The sequence below is a fragment of the Drosophila kikkawai genome, chromosome X, assembly GCF_030179895.1.
Source record: "Drosophila kikkawai strain 14028-0561.14 chromosome X, DkikHiC1v2, whole genome shotgun sequence".
In the NCBI taxonomy this organism is placed as follows: domain Eukaryota; kingdom Metazoa; phylum Arthropoda; class Insecta; order Diptera; family Drosophilidae; genus Drosophila; species Drosophila kikkawai.
The window spans coordinates 8165838-8182499 of record NC_091733.1 but is presented as its reverse complement, the minus strand read 5'-3'; the positions used below and the strand labels follow the sequence as shown (position 1 = coordinate 8182499).

Below are 16662 nucleotides of genomic sequence, written 5' to 3'. Positions count from 1 at the left end.
TGGAACCTATGAACTATGTATATGAATGTATATCCTTCAGATAACAAGCTATCACAGTATACGTATACTACCACTAAGCCTGGCGATATATTCTCTCTGCCACCAACTACTCCTCCTACTATTAACAACGAACCAACACTAACCACCACCACCACCACCAACAAGACAACAACAACAACCACCAACAAAAACCAAGAACCAGCGAAATCCGTAACAGAAACTATAGCCGATACCGATACCCAGCCGATCCGCAAGCTCCAGGTGAGCGCCAATGAGGCAAAGGCGGCGTCGGTGGTGGCGGAGGAGGCGCCCTGTGTCCGTCGTCATTATTACCAGCTGGGCCAAGAGGGGGAAGAAGAAGCCCCAATCGCCGAGTTGGCAGACGGGAGCTCTGGGATGACCCCTGGTAAGGCTTGAAAACAACAACTCGATCGGCAAAGATAAAATCAAGAAACTCTGTACACTTTTAACTATGCTATATTACTTCTTTTTTATTTTGGAACTGTTTGCAAATAAAAATAAAAAATAAACCTTTAAAAAAACCAAACTGAAATGTTCAAACACGAAACTGAAATTGCACTGAAAAAAATAAAACTGAAATAAACACTGAATTGGGAATGCAAATGGGCAATGCCGAGCAAGAGAGCGAGAGAGATCTTGCTCGATGGTCTACTAAGTCTACCATGTCTAACTTTTCCTCAAATCCTCTCGCGTTTTCCACTAATGGGTACTACCACCAGTCTGTTTGCCTGAGGTTAAGCCTTTGCCTGCGCCTGTAGAAAACTGCTAACCCCCCGTACGTAGTACGTAGTTGAAGCTGCTGTCAGCGTAGTTGTGACTAACTATCTTAACTTCTAACCATCACCGTAGACACTCACACTTAGCACACACCCACACCGGTTGTAGATGTAGAACGAGAGATCACTTTGAGATCACTTGAGATCACGATCCCTCCCCCAAAATCTTATGCCCTGATCCGTTGCAGCCAGCAAGAAGCCGTATCCGCAATTGAGAAGGCAGTCCCAGGACGAACCGGAACCTCAGCTAAAACGCAGCTCCAAATCGCCAGGCGTTCAGAGAGAGACAACCTTCGAGGGTCGTCGTGTCTCCCAGCCGGTAGAGGAGGATCTGGATAAGCTGGCTATCGAGGAGCTGATCATTATCGAGCAGGTTAACGGGGCTCCACGAGCTGAGCCATCGGTCAGAGCTACTAGTCCCGAGAAGGGTCCTAGGGCCACGCCCAGACAGAGCCCAGAGAAGGAGCAACCGAGCTTCAAGCCAACGCGTGTCCAGCCTCAAGTTTCGCCACGTCAAAGTCCTGAGAAGCAATTACCCAGGACTCAGACACCTGGCGTAGGTCAACCTGTTGGTGTCCCCTTGCGTCAGAGCCCCGAGAAGCAAGTGCCACGAGCTCAAAGTCCCGAAAAGGGACCTCAACCACGTGTTTCACCACGGCAAAGTCCTGAAAACCAACAGCCGATGAAGCCCCGTCAGAGTCCCGAAAGGGAGCATCGAACAGAGGACGACATTTTCCGTAGCACCATTACCAAAACCGAAAAACGAACTACCTATAATCTTAACGAAGAATTCCTAACGAACGAACGAGATCATCAGACGACTAACGATAAGGAACCCCAAGCTCCTAAAGAACCAAACGATGAAGCGCCCACATCAAAGCCGCTGGAGACCATTGAGAGTCCAGATGGTGGTTTCCTGTCCAAGGGAAACGATGTCGAGTCAGAACCTGAGGAGAACAAGTCGCCTACGTACCGCAAAAAAGGCTTAACACGTCGCGAGACCTTCGAGGATCGTTGTCGCAAAATCTTGGGCATGGAGGAAGATGGAGACACACAGGGAAACTTTACTCAACGACCAGAGAATGAACATGATGATGATGACGAGGATGACAAAAAGAATATCACCCAGACCACCACCATTGAGACTATCGAGGTAAAGATCGAAGATTGTCCCGATGACGATGACGATGATCAACCACGTCGTGTCACGGAGACATTTGTGGTTCGTACTCAGCCCAAGATTATGGTGGATGAAGAGCTACTGGTGGATGTGACCGAGTCTGAGGAAGTGGAAGTTCTAACCAAGGAAGTTGAGCGTCCTAAATATCCCAATGAGCAGGAGGGCCCTAAAAGTCCAAAGAAGGAGTCAGTTTCCAAGAATGAAGAACCCAGCAGGTATCCGACTAAGCCAGAGGGTTCCAGATATCCCAAGGCACAGGAGACCCCAAAATATCCCAAGGATTATAAGACTCCCAGCTTCCCGAAGGATCAAGAAGGTCCAAGGTATCCCAAGGAGCCAGAGCAGAAAAGCCCCCAAAATCCCAAGGAGGACGCGGAGACAATTAATATCAATGAGGAGACCACTATTGTCATAACCAAGGAAGCCGGCTCCAAGTCTCCCACCCCCACCTGGTCACCATCCCCTGAACGCCGAATTCCTAAGAAGTCAACGTCACCAACATCCGCGGTTGAATCACCCTCTAGTTCTCCCTCCTTTGGCAGGAAGGCTCCCGTCAAGCCGGAGACGAGTTTCGTCACCGAAAAAATCATCGATTGTCAGGGTAAAACCGTTGTCGAGAAGATCACTCAGAGGACGCGATCGCCAAGTCCTAGCACAGTCAAGAAGGTTCCTAAGCCCACACAAAAAGTACCAGAAAAGCAGCCCGAGACTGAATCCGAACCAGAAAAGGATTCAGAACCGGAGATAAAGAAGAAAACAAGTGTGAGCAGCATCACGAAAACCGAAACTGAGCGTCGGAATTCGCGTACGACAAAGGGAAAGCAGCCCGTGGCAACCAAGGAACCCCGATCGAAAGTACCAGCTCCGAAGGCTCCTCGCAAGGATTCCCTAACTGGTCACAAGCGGGACAGTGTAGTGGAAGAGACTCGCACTTCCACTACGACCACAACAACTAGACAGGGTCGTAAGCCTACCGATACCAACGGTACTACACTATCCCCATCATCCATCAAGGATCGCCTACGTTCTTCGCCGCGCAAGCAGAAGACTACACCCCAGCCGCCTCGAACTCCCACTCCAGCACAGTCTCGTGGCCCCGAGGATAATGTAGATGGTGATTCCACTTCGCCAGATGCTAGTCCTTCGCGGGTAAGCAACGAACGCCGACGTTCGAGCAACATTTCCGTGCACACGGAAATCATTATCGATCACACGGCTCCCAAATCGCCGAGGACCGAAAGGCGGCCCCAACAGCCAACAGCCACGGCTCCCAGTCCCATAAGAAAACTTCCGGTAACAGAGCGCAAGGAGTCCGCACCTGTGCCTCGGGTCACCCGACGCGATAAGACCGAAAAGGTTACTCGTTCCACCAGCGAAAATATAATCAAGGTGAGCAGCGGAGGCACAAAGCCTCACCATCCCGAGATGAGTAGCCTGAAGCCCGGTGGGGAGAGGATTAGACCTAGCAAGTGCTGCACCACCAAGACGATCAATCTCAGCGAGCAACGCATTCACACAAACACCGATATCGAGGGAGTAATCATCGATATTCAGCAGGCGAAGAGCTCGAGGGAACCGTCACCGGATCGCATTGTGCCCACCCCAGTGCCTGCGGAATTGGAGACTGGCAAGCCACGTTACCCGGATGTTGTGCAGGAGCCAGATGATGAGCCTCGTCGCAAGCCACAGGTCACAAATATCCCCATTTTCGAGGAGGAGTCTCAGGCGTATGTGGGATGTCAAATATCCGAATTGCGTAGCTCTAATGGTTTAGAGGTGGACATTCTGGACAATCCCACTGTGGAGGCACCCAAGAGTCTGGATTATCCGGTAAATACACCCGATACGGATGAAAGCCTATTGAGTGTCCACGAGAAGGTTTCTCGATTCACTCACTCCGCCGAAAAGGTAAAGCAGCCGAGAGCTTCAGTTCCATTTAGCCGGGAGTTCGATACAAACTCTAAGATACCGGAGAACGACGACTGTTTGCTGAGCATCAATCAAAAGGTGGACAAGTTTTTGCGCACGGCCGAGAACGTTACCAGGCCGGCGTCACTCTCTCCTCGACCGGAAATAGAAAGACCAAATCTGGAGGAGATTGACGAGGAGCTTCTTAGGGACGATTGCATCCTAAGCGTGTCCCAGAAGGTGAGCAAATTTATCGATACAGCCGAGAAATTGGCACCGACCGTGCCACAGAAATCGCCGCGTCTGGTTGCCAACATCGAACGTCACATTTCAAGGCAGAGCGAGCCAGAGCGGGATCTGGATGAGGAATCGGAACCAGAGCTGGAGCGGGAGACAGATCAGGAGGATGGCCAGACTAGCCAGCTGGAGGAGGAGGAGGAAATCAGCCGAACGGTAACCAGAAAGGAGACCATTAGGGAAGTCAGGCAGCAGGAGACTAGAGAGACAACCCGACGGGACTCCAAAGGAGAACCTGAAAAGGCTTCCAAGAAGGTACCACAAAAAGAAACCCAAGTGAAGCCGAAAGAGGAAAGGACTAAGGAGCCCAAGTATCCGGCCAACTTGCCCCAAAAAGTGTCACAGCAACCTCAAAGGGTTATCAGCCAAAAGGAGCCGAAGGAGCCTAAGCCAACTGCAGCTCCAACCAAGTCCAAAGGTGAGCCGGAAAGGTTACCCAAAAGGGAGCCCAAGCTCACACAAAAGGAACCCGAACGGCTGACCAAAAAGACACCAGAGAAGGAACCGCGCAAAGATTCCCTAAAGCAACCTGAGGAAGAGTTCGAACTTTCACCTGAAGATGAAGAAGAATTCGGCGACGAGCCTTTGCCCATGACCAAGACGCACACCACAACCATAGAACTGAAGCGTCAGAAGGACATTCTCAGTCGTCCTTCGGTATTTAATCAACGCACACCAGAACGCAGGCCGCCGTCGTCACCAACCAAGATGAATGGAAGCCGAGGCCGACCAAGTCCAAGCACCAGTTTAATTACCGAGGAAAAAAAATCGTACAGAAATCAGGTGACCAATGTTAATAAGCCGGGACCTAGGAAGACCTCTACTCCTTCGGTTACTCCCTCTGCCCAATCCCCGTCGACAGCAAAGACCACCAGCAGTTCCAAGCGCATGGAGCACATTACCCAACAACAATGGGTAGTCCAAGATGTGGATGTAGACGTAGAAGAAGTGGGACCTGCACCTCCCACCCATACAACCGAGAAACCACAAAGAACCAGCAAATCTCCAACACCATCGTCACGATCGCCATCGCAATCTCCCTCCCGATCGCCCAGTAGACGAACCACCTCCAACAACTTGACCACGACAACCACCACCACCACCACTGAGCACCGTCACCTGCACCCGAGCACTCCCACCACTACCAAGACAACTGGCCCCAAACCGACCTCGACTCTGACTAACCCAACCAAAGCCGAACCCGAAATCACACCCATTGAATCTGTTACAGAGAAAAGCACTACCATCATTACCACCACGACGAGCACCACAGGACGTAATGTGGCCAACCGCAGAAATGTGTTTGAACCAGCACAGGAATCTCCTACGGGAGAGTCCGAGCAACCCGCCGGACGTCGTCCCTCGTACATGGACCACACAAAGAGCTCACTGGAGCATATCCGTCGTGATTCCCTGGAGATTAATAAGAGCCACTATTCGAGAAAGTCATCCGTGGAAGATGATTCCCCTATGGAACCACGAAATCCCAACACCGCTGTAAAGTTTGATGTGCCCCGAAAGACACCAACGCGAGGCGGGGAAGAGCCAAGAAAGACATCTCTAAAGGGTAAAGATGATGAATCCGATTTAGACGTAGAAATCGAGGAAATCTTCGATCTGCAGCGACTGGAGCAACTACTGGAGACAGTGGCCAGTTACGAGATGCGTCGCCGGATACGCGCCCAGATGCGTCTGATACGCAAGAACATGATCAATGCGGGGACTACAACCAGTAGCCACACCATTACCACCACAACATCAACCAGTTCGGGCAAGAGTTCGCCACTTCCCAAGAAGCGTGAGCCGAGTCCTTTGGCCAGTCCGGAAACAAAGACGACCAGCAGTAGCCTGAAGGAAGTGCGCACCAGTACGAGTCGCCGGCAGCAGCGGGTGGAGCAGGTGGACAGCAAAACGTCTTCACAGGGAAAGACTTCCCCCTATGGCAAGCCGCCAGTGAAGCCCAGGGAAAGGAGCGCCAGTCCGGCTCAAAAACGTCGTATTAGTCCGCCTGGCAAGTCATCTCCGGCTACCACCAAGGTCACCACAATTACCACAACCACATCCTCTCGTGGAACGCCATTAAAGTCAACACAAGGACCCATTTGGGCTGATCGTTCCAAGGTGCTTAAGGGTCACGCCGCGGTTCCCCAGACAAATGGCAACAGCACAACCCCACGCAAGGGATCCACTTCCAGCACGACCTCATGCAGTGGCAAGGTCACGCGCACAATGACCAGTTCCAGTACCATCACCAGCTCCAGTAGTAGTAGCACAAACAAGCGCAACAAGCCACGCGAGGAGGATTCCATTACCTCCAGTTACGGCGTGGGACCCACCGATGAAAACGGACTGCCGCTCTTCGGGATTCGTGCGCTCAAGAAGAAGACGACGCCACCGGTGACGACGACGGTACAGGAACCCTGTGAGACCAAGCAAGGTAAATTATAACTCATATCCTTGATTTATCCTTTTTCTGTAATATAACCATTCTCTGCAGAAGTCACAGGCTATGTGATCGAGGAGCAGTTCTACTCGGATAACAAGTCCCCACCGCGTCACGAGCGTAAGGAGCTGATCTACTCGAGCAATGCCGATGAGCTGGCTGCCATCAAGCAACAGCTTCAGCAGGAGGACGAGAAGGACTACACACCGCCGGAACTGGACTCCAGGGTGGTGAGAGAATTCAAGAAGGTGGAGGCCCAGTCGCAATCGCTGCCCGAAGATGCCAGATATGTGCGTCGCGGTTCGGTGAAGGAGCTTAGCGAGAAGTTCATACGCAAGGAATCCTCCTCCTCCACCCACTCGACAACCGTCCAGTCGTTGGCCAGGAACGAGGATGAGACCGAGGAGGATAGCGAGTCCAATGAGGTGTGCAGCGTGATTGAGGCACCACCACAGATGCGTCAGAATCAGAGTCATGTCACCAGCAGCAGCACCACAAGGTCCAGTAACACACGATCCTTCCTCAACAGCAGTGCTGATCAGCGTCAGGTGACCAGCGTGGATGATGTCCTTGAGAGGATGCGCAATGCGGATAATGGTGAGGTTTAGATATTAATTTAATTATAATTAATTATTATTATGTTATATTTAATTTTAATTTTATGTTTATTGTTTTTATTATTTCTATTTTATATTTCATGTTTTTTTTTATTTTATGTATTATTTATTTATATTATTTAATTTAAATTTGTATTGCATTTATTATTCAACAGTTGAGGAGCCCGGTGACAGCAGCGAGGATCGCGAGGCTCGGGCCTTGCTCAACAAATTCCTGGGGGCCAGTGTGATCATGCAGGGAGTGGAGAGCATGCTGCCACCCACGGCCACAGGTCAACGTTTAAACACTCAAGGGGTGAGTTTGAAAAGAAAACCTACTAAAAGAAGCAATAAGATTAGGAATTATTATACAATAATAATTTAAACTAACAATATTCACATTTATTGCTGCTATATTCGCGGCCTGCACCTGTTGCACGTTTCTTGAGCACTCATTGTGACGTCATAACCTAACCTCAATGCCACGCCGCTCTTACACGTGCACCTGCTCGATTAACCGTTAACTACGCGCTCTTCCGATTTCGCGCTCTCCCTCTCCTGCATCCAACTTTAAGCTGGCCCTCCCCCTCTCCTTGCGCCTGCAGCAGCAGCAGCTTACAAGCATACATACATTCATATAAACTTACATGTGTGCCGTGTGCGTGATGTGATGCCTCGCTGGTCAGAAGAGCAGCCAAGAGGAGGGGGAGGAGCAGAAGAAGCAACAACAACTGCCGCGGCAGAGGCAGCAAACGGCTCGCTCGAGATCGAAATTGTCAGTACAAACTCAGAGGCGGCATCGATCACATCACTTGTGCGAAGAATAACGGGCAAAAAGTGGCTGGCTAACAAAAGATATAAAATAAAAATAGATGAGAAGGCTTGTGTTAAAAAAAAAAGCATAACAAAAGACAAGTTTTGGTTCCACAAATACAAAGAAGAAGAAGAACCATAACCGTAATTTTTTTTCCTGTGCGGCAGACAGTTCTGTTATTATTAATAGTTACAGTTGTTGTTGTTACATGGTGAACAACCGCGAGTGTCCATATTTGGTCTAACGGCAGGCGCAACGGCGAAATATTGCGGCAAATCCGGAGAGCAAAGAGAGTGAGTGAAAAAGAACAATGAGAGTCTGAGAGTGGATAATGTGGGGGGGAGGCATGGGGAACAGGGAAGTGGTCAGCCAAGAGAGTCGGAAAAGAGATGGAAAGGAACGAAAGCTAAGGAAAGAGGAGGGCGGGGGCGGGCAAATACTTTTGTCAATTATTTTTAGTGCGCATAATTTGCTGGCAAGAAGAATTCCTGTCGCGACACCTCAAAATGCACCTGAAAGGCGACGACACACCGCAGGCTACCTAGCTGGCCTAGCTAGCGCTCGATATATAGATATATACAAAGCTATATACATGTGTATATACGGCTACATATAGCTATTTATACATGTATACGAGATACAGACACGCCATAGAGCAAATAAATAAATAAATACATTTAAAAACAGAGCAAAGATTAAGAGGAGAAGCGGGCAACGGTGGAGGAGGAGGAGGAGGTGGAGGATGGATGGATGGATGCATGAATGAGAGAGCGAGCGGCGAGCGGGAAAAGCGTACGGAAAATTTCGACGAAAATAGCTCCAAACGACGGGCACTATTTTTACGGACTATTATACGGGAGACTATGTTGGAGCATTTTTTTTTCTTACTTTTTGGGCAACACACACACACGCACATTCAGCCCAAGGGGGCGGTGTATGTGCATGTGCAGCACGGCTGTCTCTGGCATCCGATGATCCCGTTTCCTTCACTTGCGTGAACCAAATACCGATTCCCACAGATATGCATATATATCTATTCCTCGATGCTACCAGTTCTCCCAAAAATAAGTACTCGAATATTTAAAGATGAGCTAGAACAACCTCAAACAAGGTGGTTATACAAAGGATAATATTATAGCTTTTAGAAGAATTTTTCCGTATCGCAAAGATTCAACTTACTTTTATTACCTTCATAGCAATATGTTATACCTAAGACTTTTATAAAGTCCTAAATAATGTGTTCTTAACGATTTTATCTTGTAAAATGTATACATATATTCATGCATACCTAGAGAAAATGTCCTATTTTAAAAGATTTATATTTAACTTCAAAGAATATTGTAGAATTGCAAAAAGCATTTGTTTAGGTACCAAAATAAATTGGTTGGCAGGGATAGATTTAAATACATTTTTAGAGAAAGATGTTAGAGAAAGTCACAACAATCTTTGCATATTTGGAGAAATTTTAGGGCAGCGACCTATTGCTAGATCTATTAGAAGACTTTTATATAATTAAATTTTTAGATTTAATAAATCTGCTGAAATGTATCTTATAAGATTTAAAGAAATCTTTAAAGTGCAGATTGGTCGAAGATTTTATTAAAAATTAGTGAAAATCTTTAAGTAATGTGGATTTGGTAGAAAAAAAATTAAAGATTAAATCCTAAAATATTGAAACAAGTTCCTAACAGGTTCTAGAATTAGATTATAGAGAGATTAAAGAGATCTTAAAGAAGGGATCCAGAAATCTTAATAGTTACACCGTTCTTAGAAAATTGCAAAAAAAATCTTTGATCTTTCAAAATCGTTGCTTTAATTACAAATTAATACGATATATATCGTATATTATAAATATTATATATATTTATCCAGTCACTTTAAAACGTCCACTCCATGACTCAAGACTCCGTGTCCAAGTGCAACTCCACGGATCCACGATTCCAAACCGAATCGAACTGGAACGTAGAGCCGTTTGCTGTTTCCCATTTTCAGGTGTGTTTTGCTTCTGCCCCTGGTATTTGGTTGAGCGTAACATGCTGAGTCCATCTCAGGACCGATCCCTCCTCTTCTGGGGAGCTCCCAGCAATTCCAGCGATCCCAGCTCTCCCAGCACTCTGCATTCGGTGATTAAGCATTGCACTATGGGGAATTTTGCCATTTCCGTGGTATTTAGTCATTTTATCAAACTTTAAATATTTGAGTTTTTTTTATGTAAACATATTAAAAATATATGGCTCTATAAAATGTAGTACCAGAAATGTTAATTAACAGTGCACTGTTAAGCCTATCCACTGTTAAAGTCGGCTGTTGTAGCCAAAATGCAGGTGATGGAAAATAGCTATTTTTTATTCGGTTATTTTGAAATTGAAAAACTAAAAAGTAGAACCAATTTTTCATTAAAGTTTTGATGGAGACCAATAGTACTGGTAATTATTATGTGTTGTGTGTACTAATACATTGATCTGTGCGTGTCTTACTGATATATTCAGATTTTTCTAAGTGTTCCTCTAAGGAAATTTTTTTGAAAAAATATTTCACTTTGAAGAGACATATAAAAAATATATGTCTTTGTATTGCTGTACGTCCGATATATGTTGTAGAGGCATTCATTCTAAATAAAAGGCAATTTGTCTCAATGTGCACAAATCCGCACAATCTGCGTAATTTAATTTTTTTTGCAGGTCTTTTCGAGCAAATTTTACCAAGAAAAAAACATTTTTCAGGTTAATTACATATAAATATTAATGTGTCAAATCATTTTACCTTTTTAAAAAGCAAAAGCAAATTTTTTTGCATTAATGTAAGTGCCAAATGGAAGATATTGGCGAATTTGAAGGCCTGGACCACTTTTATGAATAAAATGAATATGAAAATGACGTTTTTTATTTTATATCTGACTAAGAGCTTAAAAATGAAGACAATGTATTTTTTTTATTTTGTCTATAAAATATATTGTTTGAATTAAAAAAAAAAATCTACCTTATACACTTAAAAAAAAAATTAAAAATACAAAAATCGTCAAGCAAGGGCGGAACCACGCCCATTTTTCCAAAAAACATTTCTTATGGAGTCCATAACTATAATAAAAAAAACCGTTTCGAAATATATTACTTAGTTTAAAAGTTATTAATTAATACCATGAAAATGGCAAAATTCCCCATAGTGCATTGCCCCGGTGATGCCGCCGCTGCAAGTGCTTCGAGTTGGAAAGCCGGTTTCCTCCTATGCCCCCATCACACTGAGCTGGTGACCATAGAGAACTTGCAATAGAAGGAAGAATAATAATACTATGTATAATACCTGGAAAATTAAGAGATTTTAAAATCCTTTAAAGGGCATAAATAAAAGTAATAATATATTACATTTTATATATATAACAAATTAATAAGGGGTCTTCCTTCCATTACTTCCCATCCATTACTTAAGATTTTCTTTTGCTTATATTTCAAGCAATATACAGTTTTTATAATACGGAAAAATACAAACAATATATTGAAAAGTTCCGTAAATCTTTGGGATAATAACTTAAGCCCTGACAGAACCAAAAAAACAGCTGACATGAAATAAAGTTAAGCCCTCACAAGTGTTGTCCGGGAGTGATCAGTGCAAGATGCATGTTCCCCAGATAAACAGATATATATGTGTATATATATCGGGAATTGTCATACGGCCACAACTGAAGTGACTCCCAGAGAGCTCCAATCATTTTTTATACCCTTGCAGGGTATTATAATTTCAGTCAGAAGTTTACAACGCAGTGAAGAAGACGTGTCCGACCCTATAAAGTATATATATTCTTGATCAGCATCAACAGCCGAGTCGATCTAGCCATGTCCGTCTGTCCGTCTGTCCGTCTGTCTGTCTGTCCGTCTGTCTGTTTCTACGCAAACTAGTCCCTCAGTTTTAAAGCTATCTAAATGAAACTTTGCATATAGTCTTCTATACGCTCCCACTGCTATATATGTCGGAACGGGCCGGATCGGACGACTATATCATATAGCTGCCATACAAATGTTCGATATATTTGTAGAAAAAAAATTATAACTTTGCTGTTTTTCAACATTTTTGCACCATTTTTTAGATATGGCCATTTTATATTATTTCAGAATTTTGGTAAAAATTTTATGAAAATCGGACGACTATATGATATAGCTGCCATAGGAACGGTCGAGAAATAAATAGGAAAAAAAATTCTAGTTTCGTTGTTTTTCAACGTATGTTTATCTACTCTGAGATATAAGCTTTTTTTATTATTCTAGAATTATGGTTTAAATTTCATAAAAATCGGACAACTATATAGCTGCCATATAAACCGATCGGTAGATGTAGAGAAAATGTGAAACTGGGAATGTAAAACTGTAACTGTCAAACTGTAAACATAATAAGTATAGGTAAAATGTAATGAAACTCTGTTTTGTGAGTGTTTTCAGCATTTAAATCTATAATATAAACATCGAAACCAATCTGCAAGGGTATACAAACTTCGGCGTGCCGAAGTTAGCTTCCTTTCTTGTTTCTTCCTGCTTTTGTCTTTTGGCTCGTTTTTTTTTGCCGTTTCATAATCGCTGTGCGTGTGTGCCGCCTTTGTCTTTTTGTCTCGCATTTTGCATGTCAAATAATTTCTCAGTTTTTGCCCGGGCTAAAAATACAAATAATAATAATAATAATAACAACACACAATGAGTGGCACAGCGACGCAGCAACATAAAATCGAAAACCGAATGAAAGTCAATTTGGAAATGGACAAATCATTTTTCTTTCTCTTGGAATATTTGTATAGATTGCTTTCGTGTTTTCTTAAAGAAAATTTGTGAAATTGGTGGAGCCTGGGGTGCTTAAGAAGGTGGGATTATGTATATTACTTTATATTTACTTTAAAAAAGAGAATACAAATTTTTTAAAATTTTCAATGCAATATTAACTTAATAAAAAATAGCTCAAAATTATATAAATTGTATTATATTAAATATAATTAAATTATTATTTGCTTAATTAGATATTTGACATTTTTTAATGTCAAAAAAATTGCATATAAATTTCAATACCAATATCGAATGTTTGCGAGAAGTCATATATATCTTGATTTGAAATTAAAATTTTAATTAATAAAAAATAATATTAAATTTGAAAAGTTAATTCGTTAATTTTTGGCCTTTAAAAATATACATAAATACCCTTTTTTGCCCAATAAGAGTTTTCCTACAAAGAATAATTATAAACAATTATTTAAGTTAAAATTTTCCATAATTATAGCCTTTTAGGGTATTATAATTTTAGTCAGAAGCTTGAAAAGTAGTAAAGGAGCCATTTCCGACCCCATAAACCATATATATTACTGATCAGCATCAACAGGCGAGTCTTTCTAGCCATTTCCTGAAAAAAATGTTTAAATTTTTTCCAAAATTTTATCAAAAATTAAAAAAAAATTGATTTCTTAAAATGTTAAATGTAATATGCAGATTTATTAACCTAAAAAAAACGAACATAAAAAAGCCTTCCGAATTGAAATTAATGATTTTTTGGCTTAGTTATGATTGATTTTTGTTTCGTATAGCATAATCCTATGGCAAACTGCAAGGGTATACAAATTTCGGCTTTCCGAAGTTAGTTTCCCTTCTTGTTTTAATTAAAATAATTCTATATATTTAATTTATTTTTTTGTTAGAAGGTATATATTTTTTTAATCAGGGAAATAACTAAAAAGTCATTAAAAAATAAAGAAATAAGTATTACAAGTTTAACTTTTATATATAAAAATGAATAAATGTTTCTAGTGTATTGTACAAATTGCTGTCCATCAATCAAATGGCAATCTCTCTCTCTTTTTTATTTTCTATGTTAAATGACAGTGTCAAAGACAAAAAACAAAAAAAAAAAGAAGAAAAGAAATGTTAAAACTCTTGTTGACCAGCCAGTCAGTCAATGGCCAAGTGCAGCGGCCACATCAGCTTACTGGCAATGATCGCTCTGGTCAGTTGCACTCCCCGCCCACCTGCCACCCCCCTTTTAATTGTTTTCTTCTTGCAATTTCCATTATATTCTTTTTTTTTCATTTTTCATTTCCATGCTTGGCTTGGCCGCCCCTCAATTTGTTCCGCTTTGGCGCAATTGCGCCAAATAGTTGGCAAAAGGCTTTCAGGTCTTTCAGGCCAGCCTCCTCCGACAATAAACACAACAACAAAAATAAATATAAAAATATATTCACCGAACAGAGAACAGAAATTATTAAAAATAAACCAAAGGAATAATCTGCAAAATGAAATTAAGTCAAATTAGTGGAATTTCTTTTTTGTTTCGTTTGAACATCAAACTTTGTGGTGGCCCACATTTTGACAATAACAAAAATAAAAACAAAAGAAATGGGAAATTGTAAAAATGTTTGGCAATTAATTTTTCGGTTTTCCTTCTTTTTTGTTTATAATACAACACAAATATTATATAAAAGAACACAGAGAGGAAAAATAGAAAATAGAGAGAGGAAAAATTTAAAGAATAAATATGAGAAACTTTTTTCCAACCAAAAATATGGTTGACTCTTGTCGTGTGTGTGTGTGTATGTATGTGTGCTTAAATAATTTATAATTAAAAATAGCAAAGGCGTGTTGCAAGAGGAAGAGAGAGCAAGAACGAGAGCGGGGGCGTTTTCGAAAATGTTGAAAGTCAGTTTTTCAGAATACAAAAATGTTTTCCCACTTGCCGCTGACCAAATTTGGTCAAATTTATATAAACAATGATACATTTTTCATTTCGGCCAGAGAGAGAAGAAATACTAAAGAGAGAAAGAAAAGGAAAGAGGGAGAGAAAATCGTGGAAATCTGCGATTGAAATTGCAGGCCAGCCAACGTGGCGTATACTTAATTGCACTCAATATATCTATAAAGATATAGAGTGTATATATATATCAATATTTGTGTACGTCCATAAACGCTTTTAGCTGATTTATCTGATGCGTTTTTGGCCGGCACAAAACAAAGAGGAAAACTTTATTGGCCGAATTTTCTTGATCTTCAATGAAAATACTAAAGAAAATGAGGTTTATTTTCTTTTTAAATTTCTTTCATTTATATTTTTTATGCCAATTAAATTTTTTCTTTCCATTTAGCTGATAAGATTTAATGTTTCGATGTTTTACGATATCAATGAACTCGAAAAACGAATAATAATAATTATTTTAAATAATTTTTTGGGTTTCTGTTCAAAAAATACACGACATTATGGCGCTTTGTTCAAGTTCATGCCTGTGGTCAACGTGTCGTATGTAATATATATACTTGAATTATTTTGGGGGCATATTACGCATACGCCAGGTATGCACGGGCAGGTACAGATCAATGATCAAGAAGCCAATCAAGCGGAAGCTGAAAACCAATGCAAAACACACAAAATACGATACAAATCACGGCTAAGGACAAATTTTAGTAGTGACAAATTGATCTTATTCTCCTTCGATCGTTGATTGCTGTGGGTCTTTTTTGTTGTTGTTGTATTTTTTGGGGACCAATTTTCTTGGCAAGTGAATAATTGCTGTGCTGGCTTTCGTGGTCGTCGTCGTCGTCGTCGTCGTCGTCGTCGTATGTGCTCATCGTGCTTTATTTAGCCAGATTCACACAGAACAGCTGGCATTTGTTGCTTCCCACACAGACACACTTTCCTTGGGGGAGATTTTCCGGTTGATAAACAAAAAGTCTCATTTTTGTTTTCTTCTTATTTTTTAGGTGAAGACCACGCGGATAACCCATAACTATAGCAAGTCCGGCAATAACAGCTCCAGTACCTCCAGTACTGAGGTCAGCAGCTCCTCAGCACCAGTTACACGCACAACTTGTGACATCGAGGAGATTTGGGACGAGCAGGTCCTAAAGCAATTGGTAAGATATATGTTCTAATGATTAGTAATCTTCTGCCCATCAAAAAACAAAAAAAAAACCTAACAATCAAACACGAATCAATCAATCATCATAGCTGGAACAGGCGTCCACCTACGAGGAGCGTCGCAAAATCCGTGCACGTCTACGCGAACTTATGGCGGAACGCGAAGGTGAGTCCACAGCCCATTTATTTTCCTCTCTCTAACCCTAAATATTATAGTAAATATTATATATATACCCCAATGAATCCCAGCGGTTTAAGTTCTACTACAGCGACCCAAGGCAGCTCTCCAGGATCTCTCAATATCTTGTGTTCTGTATCTGTTTATCTTGTAGATAAAGCGCACAGCAACTAGGCACAGCTAGGCAGGCAAGGCCGCGTCAGTTATAGGACCAAAGTTTAAGCATTTTAGTCGACAGGTATATTGCCCGCACCATCAAAAGCGTTTTCATGTCCCCGTGTTTCAGTAACAGTCCCCAATTCTGTCGCGTTCCACACACAAATCGTTATCGTATTATCGTTTTAGAGCTAGGAATGTACATATATCGAAAACAAAAGTCCGATATGATGTACCGAAAAATATGTAGTTGATTTATCAAAATTTAAATTATTGAAAAATTATTACAAATAATGTGTGTATCCCAATTATATTGGCTCGATATATCAAGCAGAATATCAATTTATTGCACAAAAATCGAATTGTATATCGACTTTTGATTCAATATCGACTTTCACGTCAAATATCCTTACAATATCGA

General features: G+C 42.0%; 1 protein-coding gene across 11 annotated transcripts in view; it reads left to right on the top strand.

Moving 5' to 3' along the window:
• Positions 1–16662, top strand: part of LOC108072440 (smoothelin-like protein 1) — a 49855-nt gene that overhangs the window by 18424 nt on the left and 14769 nt on the right. For 7 of the 11 annotated variants that reach the window (XM_041774946.2, XM_070287976.1, XM_070287975.1 and 4 more), the window contains 6 exons: positions 41–406; positions 986–6619; positions 6680–7222; positions 7398–7537; positions 15751–15903; positions 15998–16073. In XM_041774946.2, coding sequence (XP_041630880.1) covers positions 41–406; positions 986–6619; positions 6680–7222; positions 7398–7537; positions 15751–15903; positions 15998–16073 — 6912 coding nt within the window. Of the gene's footprint in view, positions 1–40; positions 407–985; positions 6620–6679; positions 7223–7397; positions 7538–8001; positions 8329–15750; positions 15904–15997; positions 16074–16662 lie in introns of those variants that run through there. The other 4 variants (XM_070287981.1, XM_041774937.2, XM_041774944.2 and 1 more) reach the window with 3 other exon arrangements.